This window comes from Enoplosus armatus, chromosome 22 (assembly GCF_043641665.1).
Source record: "Enoplosus armatus isolate fEnoArm2 chromosome 22, fEnoArm2.hap1, whole genome shotgun sequence".
NCBI classification, from domain to species: Eukaryota; Metazoa; Chordata; class Actinopteri; order Centrarchiformes; family Enoplosidae; genus Enoplosus; species Enoplosus armatus.
Genome location: NC_092201.1, coordinates 981,829 through 999,254, shown reverse-complemented (window position 1 = coordinate 999,254; position 17,426 = coordinate 981,829). Strand labels below are relative to the sequence as shown.

The 17,426-nt window shown below is 44.2% G+C and overlaps 1 protein-coding gene across 1 annotated transcript in view; it reads right to left on the bottom strand.

The window, feature by feature from the left end:
* Nucleotides 1–17,426, bottom strand: part of phf21b (PHD finger protein 21B) — a 66,157-nt gene that overhangs the window by 13,221 nt on the left and 35,510 nt on the right. The window contains exon 3 of the mRNA XM_070929158.1: nt 17,013–17,057. Within this exon, the coding sequence (XP_070785259.1) occupies nt 17,013–17,057 (45 nt within the window). The remainder of the gene's footprint in view (nt 1–17,012; nt 17,058–17,426) is intronic.

Here is a 17,426-nt window from a genome sequence, read left to right as displayed (position 1 = left end):
ATTACAGTTTTTACTTTTATTTTTCCTGAGCGGATAAAGCCTCCATCCCCCGAGCTGCTGCCCCCCCCAAAAACCCTCCCCATTAGAGCTCTCTATTATCCACCCAGAGTGCAGTGAGGGGGTGAGGGGAAGACGTGAAGAGAACTGGGGGAAGCAGGAGGGTTTACACATTCATTTAGGGCCCCACTGCTGCCTGAGATGCTGCATCACTAATCAGGCCGTCCTCCTTAAGACAGCAGCTGGAGGCTGCAGCTTTAAGGTGGACTGGAAGTGTTGTGAAAGGTGGAGGGTTTTCAGGGGGTGCAGTGGTTTATAGAGGAGGTGGCGTCTCCTCAGGAGCAACAGCTGTCTACTTTTGTGTCCAAATTTTCCTGCTTCCTTCCCCCTAAAGTGGCTCAACTTCACCAGGCTGACGCGATGTTAGGCACCTAAACTCATCCTGTTCATTCTCATGCAGCGGACTTAAAATATTCTTTTAATTCAGACTTCCTGTCTGTGGCTCTCAGCTCACAGCCCATTGGTTCCTCCTGAAGACATAAATCTCACAAACATATAGTTTCATATTTAAAAAGGCTCAGTCATTTCCTCAAACAGCTGCTCGCTGTAGATCCTATCAGATATATACAGTATTTATCTCTAGTTTCTGCTTGTTTTAGTGATTCATTTGATCTCTTTAATATCAAACGGCTGTATCTGAACTGCTGTATCCAGGAACATGGACATGAATCAGATAGTGGTTCTGTGGCTCAGATTCAGGTTTGCCTGTAAACCTGCTGACTGTGGGAGAGGAGCAGTAACCCAGATTCACTGTGAGGCCTTCAGTGACAAAAGAAGAGGAAACTCTGTTAAACTGTGCAAATGATTTCACGGTCGAGTACAGTATTAAAGCCCGACTCTCCAGAGAGCCCCCTGCATTTATTCACATGTTGTTATTTATTAATTCCCCCTCAACAATGAGCGTGGTGGGGCCCCATTGTTTCAGGGGATCAATGTAATCCACAGGCAGCCCGAGCAGCCGCCTGCATCAGGACCCAGGGGCCACCGCTCGCCATTCAGCATTTGTTCGAGCCAGGGCACCTCTGATTGTCTCAAAGGTCACTCATTTAAAGCCTCTCCAGTCTGGAGAGCAGAGATTCATCCCTCCTGGAGAGAGCCGAGCAGAAAGAGAATGACGGGAAAACACAGAACGTGACAGCAGCAGGTACCACAGAGCCACATTCAAGATGCTCCGAGACCTCTTTAAAGCCACCTGGAGTTAGATTAAAGGAGGATTTACCTACAGAGAAGTGAAGTGAAACACAACTTCCATTCATGAAAGATTTAACGTTTCATCCACAGAACTGATCAAATGTCTGCAGGAGGTTCAGAAACAAACCCTCAGCACCAACGAGGAGATGAAAAGACACAAGGCCTTCAAATATTAATGGGTTTAAATAAGTCAACAAAATGCAGCCTGACTGAACGCAGCTCGTGAAACTGACAAGTCTGTTGAAAATGGAAAGAAAATCCACCTTCCAGAGTCTGATTTACATGTTTTATGTTGTTTGTTGAACAAATGAAGAAAGAGGGGAAAAAAAGCAGGAAGTGGTTTCAGCAGCAGTTAGCATCGGAGCTTTGTTAGCGCTAAAGTCCTCATCGCTGAAACATAATTAATTTACCCACTGATAATGATGTAATTAAGGGACTTATAGAGGGTACTTAATAGACTAATAGGTGGCTGTTATTTCTTAATGGGTTTTCTGCTCAGTTATACGTTTAAGGAATAAGAAATATAACACAGTAGCATGAACGCCTCCATAGATTTACCTTCAAAACCAAAATGTTTCTATTGAGGGATGACGTTAATGCTTGTTTGTTTTTGCCTCTTAAAAATACCTTTATCCATTCAGAAACCTAATTAAAAACTTGAATACTGAATCCATTAACTGTTAATTAATCACCCCTACTTTAGGTTTAAGTCCAGGTAAAAAAGCCACTCATGAATTTGCACCTCAGAGGGGCTTTTCATGAAAAATAAAAAAAATATGAGGGGTTCATTTTTACCCCTTAAAAAACATGAACCCCTGAACAAAACCCATTAAAAAGATCTTAATATATTAAAGTCCATTACTGAGTATCTGAACTCTACTGTCAACAAAACCCAGCTGACTCCTGGAGCCAGGCTAGCAGTTTCCCCCTGCTTCCATTCTTTGTGCTAAGCTAGGCTACATACATGGTGGACTAGCCCCAGTGTTGGCCTGTTGTATGTTGTCATTACATCGAGTCACAGAGCTGAGCATCAGTTTTTCTAAAAAATAAATCCCTGATGATCTTTGAAAAGCTGCAAGTCAGTAGACATCTTTGTCACAAATAACCACATTTTAGGTTTCCTTGTATTTGTGTCAAAAAACGCAAATGATCTGAAATATTGATGTTGGCCTCAGAAATCCAGCATCTAAAAATCTTTTTTTATGCTGCAGCTGGAGGAATATTTTTCATCCTAATAGCTAAAAGAGTCTTTGAGGATCCTGGAAATAAGTGTTGTTAAATGACCGTCTGGGATTTATCTTGTAGGAGAGCCCATGTTTAAGGTCTGTGACTTGAATGTAATGTCTCTCTCCTGGACACACAGAGACCAAGCTGACGTCCATCTTCATCTCCACCTCGTCTGACTCTGGGTAAGACGGCTAACAAGAGGATTTCCAAAAGTGCCAGAGAATCTCACTACATACTGAAGCAGCCTCTGCCAAACCCACACTCTGTTAAAATCCTGGAAAAAGACGTCAAGGCGTCAGGAGGAGGAGCTGACAGAAGACCAGACTCTCACTGGAGGTCTTTGTGAGACCAAACTGCACTGACAAATTCAAGCATTTACTAGAGCTGCTGTGCTTTTCTTCAGTTTTTTCTTGGCCGGCTGCCAAACAGTGTCATCCCCGTCACCTACGGCAACACACAAGTGCCTCTGAGGGAGGAGTTGATTGCACATATCGTGCCATTACAGCCCCTCAGGTATGGATTTGCAGACATCGAGGGGCCTCTAATGTACGCAGGGTGCAAAAGGAAAACACCACAGAGACAAAAAGAGTGCCTCTAATTCTTCAACACATTTGTCTTGTCCAACACCGAGCGCAGTAATCGTTTGAAAGGTGCTTCTTCTCGCCTGACAAATAAAAGACTGAATTCCCGAGGAGCGATATTATTTATTGTTCTGCATCAACACGACTCCTGAGAGAGAGCTCTGCAACTTGTATAACAGATAGTTGTGGAGATCTGGCCTGAGTGCACACATGCCCAAAATCAATCAGCATGAAACTACAAGACGGAGAATGTCTTTCAGTACAGAGCGTCTTCATTGGTGCATGTCACTGGAAGACTTCAGGTGCGGCCGCGTCTTAACGAGCCGCTTCCTCCACATATCTGTTAAATTAGACGCAGGCTGCAGCGGCTTTCATCTGCGTCCACTCGCTGCTCACCTGTCATCCTCACACAGACGCTCTAATGACAGCTGGACGCCATGAAGACGGGAACGGCCTTTCTGATGCATGCCCACTTTTCTGCAGCTACACGCGTCAACTCGCCTTTGAGAGCTGATGATTCACTTCGGCAAGTTGACCGCATCACCACCGACTGGCTGTGTATACATGAGCCTGAAGGATGTGTCTGTCCACATGGGGACTGTCTTAAGCTCATGGATATTTGTCTTATTTGTGGGTGGGTTTAAAAACAGGGTCGTCATCTTCCCACACAGCTAGCTAGCTACGTCCATGAGAGAAGCGCCCATGAGTTTGACGCAGCTGTACAGGTTGTTAGTCGACTTACAGACGTAACAACTCTTAAAACAACATGAAACTACGAATGTGAAGTCGAGTGAAAACGACATCGGCTGGAAGGATACGCCTCCTCCCTGACACAACCTGGCTAACATGAAGACAATGTCAGGGTGAAAAATGAAGTGGAATGAAATGACTGAATTAAATGACATGAACAATCAAATTAATGACGGCGTTTTGACTTTTCAGGGTTGACATTTGTAAAAATGTAACTTTAACTGTCGTCTTGTTGAATTGAAAACAGTTGTGACCATTTGTGATGTCCACGTGGAATGACCATGAACTGCTGGTTCTGAGGGAGTGTGATGACTGAAACTTTCGGGACCCGAGAAACTGAGCTTTCCCGTTTAAAAGTGCTGGAGATAGACAAGTGAGCTGGAACCAGCGGGCCGGTCATCTCTCCAGAGGTTCTGCCACTTCAACTCCTTTCATTGTTGACTTTTTAAGTGACTCTTACTACCTTCAGCAATTTCAATTTAACAGACTTAAATCTTTCATCTCCCACTTCATTTTCTTTCAGTGCTTCTGTTTCAGCTGCCAGCTTCAACTGCTTTCACTTCAGCTTCACCTTTAGGAGGTGGAGAGGTTTGTGGCACTATAACAACGTCAGAGGTGGCATCTTTAAACATGCTAAATGGGAAATTGAAGGTCTGAGAGGTGAAGTCCCGCAGACAGCACTAACTTTTTTTGTTCTGTCACTCAGTTTGAGCTGAACACATATCAGAGTATCTGTGAACGCGCCGCTCTTTCTCAACTCATCTGGCAGAATTTAATTGAGAACGCTGCCACCGCTTGACGGCCACGGTTAAGGTCATCCGCCCGCCCGCCGTGTTTACTGCAGATCCAGCGAGCGGACAGGATTATCCACACTCATTATGTACTCTGTTTTGATAGTGTGCCTTTGAGATAACGGGGCTGCTGAAAAACGCATTAGTAGCTGTTCAGATTTCCATCAGTGCAGCTGCCAGACGCTTTCTTTGTTTACACTCCATTTAGCAACAAGGCCCTTCAGTCCTGAAAGGTGCTGAGGAGACGGACGGCTGCAGTTTGTCCTTTTTCCTCCCAGAGATGGAAGAAAATCCAAATCCTTCACTTTTGTTATACAACAATAGAAAAATACTCCTTAAAGAAAAAGAATTAGCTGTGAAGTGTACCCAAGTATTCAGATTGAAGTTAGACATCCAAATGCCATTTGTTTGTGCAGAAAGAAAGACTTGTAAATCATATGTATGGAACATTGAACATAAGATCTGAATCTGCGACAGAAATAGGAAGCAGTCTCAAAAAAGGGAGATATCTGAGGACCAGAACCCCTACACTGGTCTTGAGTCCAGTATTTGAGTAAATGGACTCTTCCAGCTCTGTCAAACAGGGCTGCTGTTGATGGCGATTGAAACCCCCTCCCCTGGCAGTGGAACAGCTTATCAACAGGGGCACACAGGACACAGTCTGGCCCCTCGCCCACAGTTTGGCAAAGGGGGGCACATCGGGGACCGAGGCCCCCGCTGGCCCTCATGTGGAGGTGGAGGTTCAGCCAGCAAACACAGCATGGAAACACACAGTTTGTTCTGACGGCGGAGGGGCCGGTGGCTGTGACCCAGCAGGGAAACACTCCAGAGGGGCGACACCGAGCGACTGTGTCACTGCGACAAAACCTGCAGTCCTCATCCGCCCGGGATCTGATTGTGAGGCAGTGCAGGTTCGTCTGGATCATCTCACTGTGACTCTGCAGCGGGACGCTCAGATCGAGTTTAATGTGAACCTCCTGGGACAAAGACGAGGTCTGATGAAGTCAGATCCATGTCCTGGACTCTCCAGAGCTCAGATTAGGTTTGAACTGATGAATGTTTCAGTAATCCAGCAGAAAGATATCAGCCGAATGTTAAATATTGGATATCAGCAGGTGGAAAGAAGAATAAAAGACTTCTGTCAGTTTGGGAAACACACATTTCAACTACTTCAACATACTCGAAGCTTCTTTCAAACTTTAAACAGGCATCACACTTTGAACCATGAAACTCCCACTCTCAGGTTTCTACTTCAGGTGCAGCAGGAAACTAAACTGTTTACATCATCGACCAACCAAAGTTTTCAGTCTTCACAAACACAAATTACTGTTCAGCTCCACCTCAACTGACTTTTCTTTAGTATTAACTCATTTCAGTGCTCCAACTTCAGCTATCAGCAAAGGCAAAACAATTATTAGCATTTAGCATGTTAGCTTCCCATGTCAACAGTCTGACAAGTTGACATATTTATGGACCAAAGTGTACCACGCTGATGTTGTCGCTAACGTTTGCTAGTTTCTATCTATAATATCTATAACTAATATTTATGCTAAAAACTCATGAAGATGTGATCAGTGTTTCAGTCTCTGATTGTTAGTATTACTGCTCCTTTGCTTTTGTCAGATAACAAACACATTCAAATGTTCATTACGCAGCCAAACAACAAACACAAGAAGGCGTCCGGCCAAACTTTGATCCCACAGCGTCACATTCAGGCAGCAGAATCAAATCCAGACTCATTTCCTCTCACAGAAAGAAACAACAGTTTGATCATGTGGTCAGTCTCCGCCCGTCACACCGACAGCGGACAATAAATCCATTTAAATGCAAATCAAACAAGCCCCAAGTCTAATTTTCTTCATGTGAAACAGAGTTCATTGGAATGAGACACGCGGCGTCAGCTGCCGTATTGAACCGACAGCAGGAAATGTCCTCAACCCACGCTGAAACGATCAATCGATGTATTGATTAGTGGATAGATGGCAACTCAGATAAGTAATTAAACATTTAAGAGACGTTGAACTACAAACAGTTGGTGGCTCCAGATCTCAAATGTAAAGATGACTTTGTTACATCACTGGGAATAAAAAGCCCTTCGTTGAACTAAATTATAATAATCATCCATTTTCTTTATGAAGGTCATCAGTGGGTCTTCACCCGACAAACAACAGGCCTCATTTCTAATGTCTTCTCTTTTAAAAGGTTCTTGGATGATATTTTAGGTAGGATATGTTTTGTGACCTGCTGCTGTTTTAATTTGTTGTTGATATAAACTCAACACTTGCACCGTGTTTGTTGTCTTGATACATTCAGTTTCATACTCACCACTCTGTTTAACACACCGCTCCCTTTCCTGCTCGACTTTTGATTTGAAACATACTGTATGTAGAAGTGTAGAGTAAAACAAAACAGCAAAGTAAATAACTCTGTAATAAAAACAGTATTTCTGAAAAGTGACTCCAGCAGATCAATGGGCATCATCCCTCCCTTTAATGAAGTTTAACTGTTTAAATGTTCAAATCCTTTTCTAAAAGAACAAAGTGATGCGCATCATCGCATCTTACAGATTACAGTCAACGGAAGTTTGTTTGCACAGAAAGATAACCAGTAAAGCTCTGCTGACTCAGTGAATAGACCCAAAGAGAGAAACTTTAATTACAAAAACTGAATTAGTGACAAAGCTTCTTCAATCGATCAATACTCTAATCACTTTGTTTTTCTAGCCGCCTTCAGGTTCTTTGATTTCTTTTGTTTTTTGGAGAAGAGAATAAAACTAAATATCACAGCAGCAGCATCAAACTCCGGTTTGTTTATCATCAATTAACTTTCAGCAAAGTGCCCAGCAGATATTTCACCGTCTGAAAGCAGAAACAAAGAGTTTCTGAGCCGAGCCCGCTGCGACTTTCCAGCTATCATCTTCATCATCGCTGAGATTTCAATCGCCAATCTATGCTAATTGGGTTTTCAGAAGTGACAGAGCCACTGCGCCGCACAGATGAATGGAAGTTGATAAAAGATGAGGGATGGAGGGGTTGAAACACCCCTTCTTCTACATCTTCCACCTATTTCAGTCCATGCCGCAGAGCGAGGACGTGTTGATTTGTTGAGAAACTGAAATGTAATCGAGGGTGTTGTGACGCGCTGCCTGCTGCTCTCACCGCAGCTCCTCTCAATAAAAAATAAATGATCAAATGTGACGCTCCCCATCGGCAGGGCGACACCCCCCCCCCGCTGTTATTGCAAGTTAAATAGCACGTCGGCCCGGCTCGCGTCTCTCTGTGACTTCAGACTGAAGCGATGTTTGCTCAGAGGGTGAAAGGACCAGCCAGAGAGGGATGTCTGTCTTTATTTCACTCCTGCAGCATCACAAGCTCACACAAGTGTTGCTATAGAGACTCGTCAGTCGATCACAGTTGCAGCTCGCAGCCCACACAGCGGGAGAGCTGCTATGTAAATGAAAACAAGGAGAGACAATAAAACAAGAGAAGAAGAAGCTTGATTTGACTGGATCCTCTCGGGGTTTGTCAAAGACTGGCCGCTCTGCCCTCCTTTTAATAAAAGCTCAGCTTGTGTTCGTGTGTGTGCACACTCGTTTCATTATCGAGACCCGGCCGCTTCCTGTCACTTCCCATCAGCCTCGGGGAGAGAGGTGGGGATTCACCTCGCCGCCGACAGCGAGGAAGAGGCCCAGCAGGCGAGGAGCAGGTGACGCTCTGCTCACGCTTTTATACTGAAGGGAATGTGGTCTTCCTGTCTGGCAGATAGAGGCCTGTTCCTGCTTTGTTTTGGGGGTCAGATCCTGGATCACTGTACTGTAAAAGCAGCTCCAATCAGTTTTTATCATTCACTAATTGATCTAAATGGAAATATCAAAAATTGAAGATAAAAGCTAACAGTTTTTACAGATTTCACTAATAAATTCCTGCATCGTTTAAATGTATTTGTCTTATTGGATTCTGTATTTATTCCTCTTATAAAAATACAATAAAATAGTCTCAGAAACAACGTTGAAATCATTCAAACTGACGGTCCGAATATGAACTCCTGTGTTAGACTGAACATTCAGCAGATTATTTAAAGAAAACTATGAACTAGTAATTCAGATTCAGGAAAAATACTTCTGACTCTGCAGCTCTGACAGAAACACAAATGGAATACGCTGAAGAGATAAGTGCAGTGATTTATTGCAGTGTTACTAATGTTTCTCTAGTTAACAGTCCTGGACTTCACACAATCTAATTCAGCACGCAGCAGATAAATTCAGTCATCTGTTCACTAACTACAGCACACGGCCGTCACACTGAGCACAGCTCACCTGTGAAAACTGGGCGTCTTTAATCTCTCGTCGACTGAGAAACATTTATCTGAGGCCAAACTAAATCAGCGGCTAAAGCAGAAATGATCTGAACATCATGGAGAGGAATGTGGCTCGGGGCCGTCGTCGTAATGAAGACATTTATTTGCCCACACCTTCAGCGAGAGCGGGGAGTATTGACCGGCGGCGGCGGCGACAATCACAAACCGCTGAAAGGTCAAAGTCTATATTAAGTGAAGAGCCGAGGAGAAATTATAGAGCTGCTGCTGCGTCCGCTGATGGCCTGACTCTCCTCTCCTAATGGCAGATAATAAGAGAATGAAAAATGGCAGAAAGAGCAGCAGTAGACGTTATTGGTGCTGATTAAACGGACGGCTCTGTCGGCCACGTTCACACTGAGGACAAGTTTTAATACACTGGCCACATTTCAACACGTCACTTCAAGTGTCGAGATTTAAGACTCTTTCAGTTACACCGACTCCGACCTGTGATTGGTCGACACTGTTCTCAGAGCCAGTTCACTTTACAGAGATAAATTATTCCATCAAATGACTCATTTGTGAGCTCAGTTAATTGACTTTTGTAGTCCATACCTTTAAATGAACGTACCTGATCTTTAAATAATTGGTGCCTTCAAATTATAATTAATTCCTTCAAATTAAAGGCGTGAGGTTATCACTTCCAGTCCATTTATCCTTGTCCCTGTAACACCTTCACCATGAACCTCTGATTCTGGACAGATACGAGGACACACTTCTATTTCAGTCTGTTTAACACAGAGTTGCATCTTTAAAGGACAACAGATGGTTTCAGTGTATAAACTGGGGACACTGTGGACGCTCTCCAGTTCACAACAGCTCAGCTTCAAGGTTTTGGATCTCATAACAGCTGAAGCACCGGAGAGAGGGTGGGGGGTGAATGAAGTCATTTCAGACCATGATTTAGTCATTTGAGGGCACAAATTATTAATTTGAGGGAACGCGTCGAGTCATTAGAGGGCATGAATTACTAAATTGAGGGAATAAAAAGTTATTTAAGGGAGTGATTTGAAATTTGAGGCGACAAATTACTTACGTAAAGGAACGATTTATCACCTGCAGGACTCAGAAGGAGTATGAAACAGATTTTATTGAAGGTCATAAAGACCTGATTTATATTGGTGCAGTCATCATGACAAAACATAGATGGATTTTGGGATGGAAAATAAAACTTTGCTTCCTATGTTGGAAGAAGTCATAGCAGACAATCATGAATCAGTTTTACCAAAAAAAAAAAAAAAAAATACATTTTCCCCACTCTATGACATGAGACTCTTATTTTGAAATTCATCTATTTAGCATTGTGTTCTGATGGTGGAGTGTACTTTAGACTGAAGGCCAAAACACACTTAAAAAAGTCACATTTTTCTCCCCCTCTCTGTCGTAAATAGCCTCACATATGGCCGCGGACACAGACACTTTATTAATTCAGCCTCTACTTGGCAGAGTGGCGGGGAGCTGAGAGCACTAGACCAGGACCAGAGGGGGTCTGAGGGAGTCCAACTGGCCTGTGGGAAGCTTCGGTGCCAGGGTCGGTGCCCCGCGCTCGCTGCAGAGAAAACAACCGTTTAACATGTTGGATTAGCCGGATTAAGGACATCTGTTGAGCAAAATGAGATGCTTCTGTTGGTTTTATCTTTCCTGTTGCGACGGCAGAGAAGCAACCAGGAGGTCCGAGACATCGAGAGTCACAGAGAGGAGGTCACCAGGAGGAACATCTCACAGCTGAGGCAGATGTAGCTGCTCAGGAGGGCTTCAAGTATCAGGTCCCGCTTTGTGAGGGTGTATACTTCTACTGCAAAATACTTCAGGAAGGAAGTATTGTGCTTCTTACTTGTACATTGTACATTTATCTGAGTTTCAACTGCTGAAAAACACATGATGCACCACGACAATAAAATCCTGTTAGTAGTCGACTTCAACACATCATGCAACATCGAGTACTTCAGCATTTTATTTGAGTTATTAGGATCCTTATTAGCGCCATCATAATAATAGCTTCAGAAGAATCATCACACTGACCGCTGAGCTTCTCCTTGCTATGCGTTTATGACTTGACTTGATGACTTTTTCCAGCTCAGTGATCAATACTCACTTTTTGAACTATTGATCAGAATATAAATCATAAAAATCAATTTAAGCGTTTACAGCCCAGTGTAATATCCTTTATCACCTTTCATGATCTGCAGCTGTCGAGAGTGAAACAAGCATTAAAAACAAATAAGGCTGAAAATAACAATTCATTCATTATTTTCTCATAAATCAGTTAAAAACCCCCAAAACAATCTCCTACAGCCCAACATGAGGACGTCAAACCGTCCAAAACCCCCAAAAATCCAATTTACTATCAAATAATACAACAAAACCTCACAAAGGAGAGCTAACCTGGGGAATGTGTGGTATTTTTTGCTTGAAAATGTTCTTAAATTAAATGAATGAATCATCAAAATGGTTGCTGGTTGTTTTCTTAATGTTTGGCGTTGATGGGAACGAACATCTGTTATTTCATTCAAGTCTCTATAGTGAAGTTACTTTCTCCTCCCTCCCTTTTCTTCCTGCACATATATAATTATGTTGACTGAAATGACCTGTAAATAAACGTACAGCTCCCCGGTGTGTTGCTCTATAGGAGAAACCTGATGTTTAAGGTTTGATTCGTGGTCTGAACTGGACTAAAGGCCTCTTCAACTCTGATCAACCAGGCGCCTGAACACAGAGGGACAGAGGAGAGGAAGAGGGGGACAGCTGGCCTTCCTGGAGAGGCAGAGAGACACAGAGAGAGGACGGGAGGAGGAGGAGGGGGAGGTTGGGGGTGTTTGCTGCCTGAGCAGGGGGGGTCTGAGGGGGGAGGAGGGGCTGAGCTGGAGGCCAGCAGATGGACTCCTGCAAACAATAGAGGCAGACAGATGCAGCCACAAAGAGCAGCGACCACACACTCAACACACACACACACACACACACACACACACACACACTTCAACGCACAAAAACCAAGAGACGACCTCCAAACCTGAACACTGAGGCAGTGTTGAAATGTCCTGAAGCTGCAGTTCAGCTGACGGCCACCAGGGGCCCAAACACAAACTGACTGTTCTGAAGACAAACACCCAAAAAACTTCTCTCTGAACATTCACATGTTCTCGTCTGTTCAAGTCTGTCATGTGACCGAGGCCCAGGAAAGACTCATGTTAACTTCTTTAATGTTTTCATCCTCCGTCCTGCTGTCACTTTACGCCCATATTGGTTTTCTTGACTCCAGACAGAACAAAGTGTCTGTAAATTACCTCATCAAGTCATTTCTGTCCTAAAAACCTCAATTTCTTAAAATCATAAAGCGTGAAAAGAAGAATATTATTCCAACATCAATCAACTTGTCTGAAGAACTTTCTAGAATTTAGTGAAACAAGTAAAAGCACTTGATTTAAGGAAATACAGGATATAAGTTGAGCGCTGTGAGTGAACTGAATGTTCTAAATGAACCTTTAATGAGCATCAGAGTAATAACTGAACATCTGCTGTCGCCTGAACCACGCTGCAGCTCTTCTGAGATATCTGAGAACTTCCTGCAGTCACCCAGGGGGCTCTGACGGGGACAAAGGGAGGGCTTTTTTGTCCCTCCCAACACCCCCCCCCCCCCCCCCCCCCCCCACCCTCCCTTTCTACTGAGGGGCGACACAGCCTGAGGCAGAGAGGAAACATCTCCACACACTCATCCATGCAGGGGAGGGGCCTCGCTGCAGTACAGGGTGGTCCACATGATGTAACAGGGGGGTCTGAAGCTGAAACACTGAGGGGGGTACACTGCCCCCACGCAGATGAACAAAGACAAGTCAGTTATGGTGACGTTTGGCTCGTCACAGAAGAGTTTAACCCAAAAATGTAAGAAGTAAGCCACAGCTTCACACGAGTACCATGTGTCTACTGAACCAGGTCTGAGGGACCATCCTGCCTAACCCACCCCCCACACTTTCCCTCAACCTTCTACAACTTCAGCCTGGTGTGAACAGGAGCAGCAACGTTACAGTGAAACACACCTCTTGAATATGAAGTTAAACAGGTGCGGCAGAGGGGAAGATATCCTGACTGTTACTCTCCAGTATGGATCCTACATCCCCCATAATGCAACTGGACACAGTCTTGTCATTAGGCCCTCCTTACCTGGTAAATATTTCTCTCTAATAAAAATCTAAATATGGCAACCATGTTTAAATCTCAATATGGTGACAGAAGTAAACTTTTTGAAGACAATGAGTCGAAAATAATCCTCCATTTTGCTCATAAACAATAATTCAACTGCAGACTCCAAACTCCAGACCAGCGAAGCCCGCCATGCTGACTGCATGTTTTAAAGAGGTATTCATGCAGCCTGTCATCTTCTTTGTTTCCTATTTACTCGACCACATCTTACAATAACCTCTGAGCGGTGAAGCCCAGCAGAGCGGCGGCGTGCCAGAGCGTGCTGAGGACTGATAGAGGAGCTGACGCCGGCCGGTGAAACCAGAAGAGCTGCTGCTCAGACTGAACGGAGGATGTAAATGAAGCGTTTTGTCCAAACAGAGAGACTGCGGTTAACCAAATGTTGGAGGCAGACTCGACATATGGTGCGTAATTAAGCTCCGTGTCAGAGAAGAGACGAGACCAAGACTAGACGTGAACCTGAAGACCTGCTGCCCGCTGAGCCGTGAAGGCCCTGATACCTTCTTCTTCTCTTGTATCTGACGGGAGATTCTAATTATTTATCCCCATTTCTTTGCTAGTTCTTTATAAAATATACAGTTTGTCAATATTTCCCTTTTTTAAAACAGTATGATTCATATTCTTTGATTGAAACAAGAAAACGAGGTACACTACATGGCCAAAAGTCCGTGGACACCTGAACCTTCCTTTAAATGCTTTCCTGTCTGAAGCCGTCTTATCAGAGTTTCTGGAGGAGGTGTGTGGAGCTTCACCTCCTCTCCTCTCTCTCTTTATCTGCAGCTCCCTCCTCCTTCTTGCCTCGCAGAGTGTGACGGCTTTCAATATCAGTGTATTTGGTTTGAGGCCAGCGGGCAAATATTGACCGAGTGGATGTGAATGAAAGACGCTGCGTTTCTGCAGCGGAGCGTCTGAGATGAGTTTTCCTCTCCAGTCAGAGGAGGTTCTGCATCGCTGCGGGGCTCGAGGAGGAGGATGGAGGATATTCGGACGGCGGCGCGGGGCTCCTCGAGGCTGCGGGGGCCTCCCATCAACACAAGCCATTTTCTCTCATTTATTTCCCCTGTCTACATGCGCCCCACTGACTGCTGCCGCCATCAACTCAGCTGCTTCTGAACCTCCAGTTCCTCCAGAACACATTTCAGCTCTGATTCCAGAGACTTACAGGTGTGTAGTGACTGTACTGAACACACAGTGACCCACGTCTGCCTAAACTAGTTCCCTCAATCATTCACTCAATCCAAAGTCGCCATCAAAGCCGCCATTATTGCTCATCCGCACTTCAAATTAGATCTACAAGTCAATAAGAGAAGTCAATATTTAATTTGCTCATAGCAGGCAGTGATTTAGTCAGAGACATGGTGGATCTCCAGCACATCATACAGACTGTGTCCTTCATGTGAAGCAAGGAGAGGACCGAGACACACATGGAGGACACGTCATCAGCTGCAGGTAGATTCAGGGAGTTCCGCTTGCTCCAAGTTCATGTTTCCTAAACGTAATACAATTTAAAGGGAGTCTGGTGATAGTTTGTTTGCATGTATCTACTAACTAGAGAAAACCTCATCAAATCACACTGACATCTGTAATGAGTCCAGCATTACTCAACAGTATGTCATGTGGTTACTACAAGTCTAACTTCGTTCTAACAGCGAGTGCTTTGGTTGACACTCGCTTCTGTCAGAATAAGTAAACCAGGAAGGTGTTCCTCTTCTCTCAGATTTTGGCTCTCTACCTGTCCAGTAAAGGTCAAGGTGTCGTGCTCAGACTCCACTTCTGATCTGAAGGATGGTTTTAACTGTTTTAATCCACCAAATCAAGACATTCACACACTATTTCAGGAACAATCAGGATCTAAATTGTCCTTAATGTGATTGTCTGTCTGTGTGAACTGTACATCAGTCCTGGGTGTCTCAGTGCACGCTGGGACATTCTCCCTGACAAGCAACACAAGGACTAAAAAAAAAACAACGGGACGAAGGAGGGTCAAAAGAGCTCGTTCCATCCTGACTTACACAGTTTTTAGGGAATTAAGACAGCAGCCTGCCTCCCTTGATGTTGACTGGCTGTTAAACACCGCAGAACCTCCAGAAACTCTCCGGAGAATCATTAACAGCTTCACTCTGTGTCGTATTATGATGTTCAGAATTGATCTCCCTCTTCGGCTGTGTCTAATTATGCCTTGGGGAGGTAACAAAGGAAGGTGTTGCACGGCGTACTCTTCATTACTTGGCTGGAGGAGGACCTTGGCAGCCACTCAGCGAGTCTTTAGCCACAATAAAAACACAGTGGAGGACTTGTGCTTGTCTGTTGTGTTAATATGGCCGATGGCAGTTTGTTTCAACACCTCGGGGGATTTTTGTGTTTTGGTTCTGCGGGACTCACCGCTAACTTTCGTGGGCATCATTGAAACGACAGTTGTTAGACTCTCAAGAAGAGACTCTCTTTTAATTAGCTCCTCTGGTTAACGGCAACAGAATACAAGTGCACTGATAAAACACCTTTTACAACATGGCCGTCATGCCGTGTTGAAAGCGATTGGACGCTCTTCAGACTGAGTCCTGCTGTAACCAGCTGAGGAGGGAAGAAATGCAAATCTAGCCATTTACAAGGTAAACCTGTAAAACAAATTCAGCCTCAATTACACACGCCGATGGCTTGCAACAATTATCCACCCATCACAGAGCGCAAAGTTCATTTTAATTAGCTTTTTTTCCTCTTGCGCGTCGCATGCTCGGCTCTGCGACAGGAAATATATGCGAAGGCCTGCAGAAAGCAAAGCTGCCACAATGAGAAGAGAAATCGACTTCCACTCCGTAATGAATCGCAGCTCTGAAATTAAACCGACGTATAATGAATCTCCATCTTCTTTCCTTTTTGTCTCTGCTCTTTGAAAGCAGCCAAAGAAGCCATTTACATTCTTCAGCATTTTCCTGCAGTCACAAACGCTTACTGTCACTGAGGAGAGGACAGAGATGAACTGTGGTGCCACGCAGGCCGACACAAAGGAAACTGCCCCGTTCACTTTCCTAAAATCCAGGAGGAGGAGGAGGAGGAGGAGGAGGAGGAGCTTCTGCTGGAGGACAATCAGTTTGTCTCCTCCTTGATCAACAGCAGCAGGTCAAACACAAAGTGTTTAACTTTAGAGAAAGTTTAGAAAACGATCACTGAGATGACTCAGTTTGATGATTGTAAATGTTGAAGAGAGTAACTAAGTGCTGAAGTACTGCATTTAAGTAACATTTGAGCTGCTTTATACTTCCACTCCTCTACAATTATGAGGAAAACATTGTACTTTTCACTTCACCAGTCATTTGACAGCTGGAGTTACTTTTCAGATTGCGAGCTGACATAAAAAAAAAAATGATGATCCCAAATGAAATCAGTGGTTGACGCAGATTCAGATGCAGTTCCACCAAAGACACATTCCTCCTCTTAACTTCTTAGATCAAAGATTAGAGAAAAGTCCAGAGACAGAAAACAGATTTGTGTATCAGAACATAGTTTTTTCTTTTTTCTTCTCCCATTAATCAGATTTATCTGGTGACCCTTCGGAGGGGCCCGACCCCTAGGTTGGGAACCACAGGACTAAACTAGCTAACTGTATATAAAGAAGTTAAAACTAGCTTTAGATAAACAATCTACAGATGCTGTACTCACTGCTGATACTTTAAGTACATTTGACTGATAATAGTTCTGTACTTGTACTACTTTTTTCCACCAGTGAAGATGATCTTGTGTAAAGAGGAAGAGGCAGACAAACTAACACAATCACACTTGCTCTCCACATGCAGCTCCAGATAGGTTTCTACAGGGAAACGGCTGCATGTTGTGACTATAACGAGCACACCCGGTGTAGTGTAAGTACCTGTCCATTCTGAAGCTCATTGAGGCCTTTGCACAACGTCTGATTCTGCAAAAGAAGACAAAAGAAAAGTAAAGTAAATGTTCAGCATTAGAAACACAGTGTACAGCGTCATATTGCCCATTAGTTTACAAAGGTCCCAGTGGAAACGGCCTCGAACACCAACGACTCCTCCACAACAAACAACCTGTCGACTCAGAGACTACCATCACTCAGACTAATCATCTGCTTTGTCCTGCAAACCAGTGGAGACAACCTGCTGTACTACAGCAGAGATGCACTGCAGTACCAAGACACATCCCAGCTGGGTGTGGTCACCCCTCCACCCACAGAGGCAGGTGCAGCCATGTCTCAGTGAGTTCCTCTTTAATAGCTGGGATGTCTGTAACAGCAGCCTGTGTCGCTGCGTCCATTTCA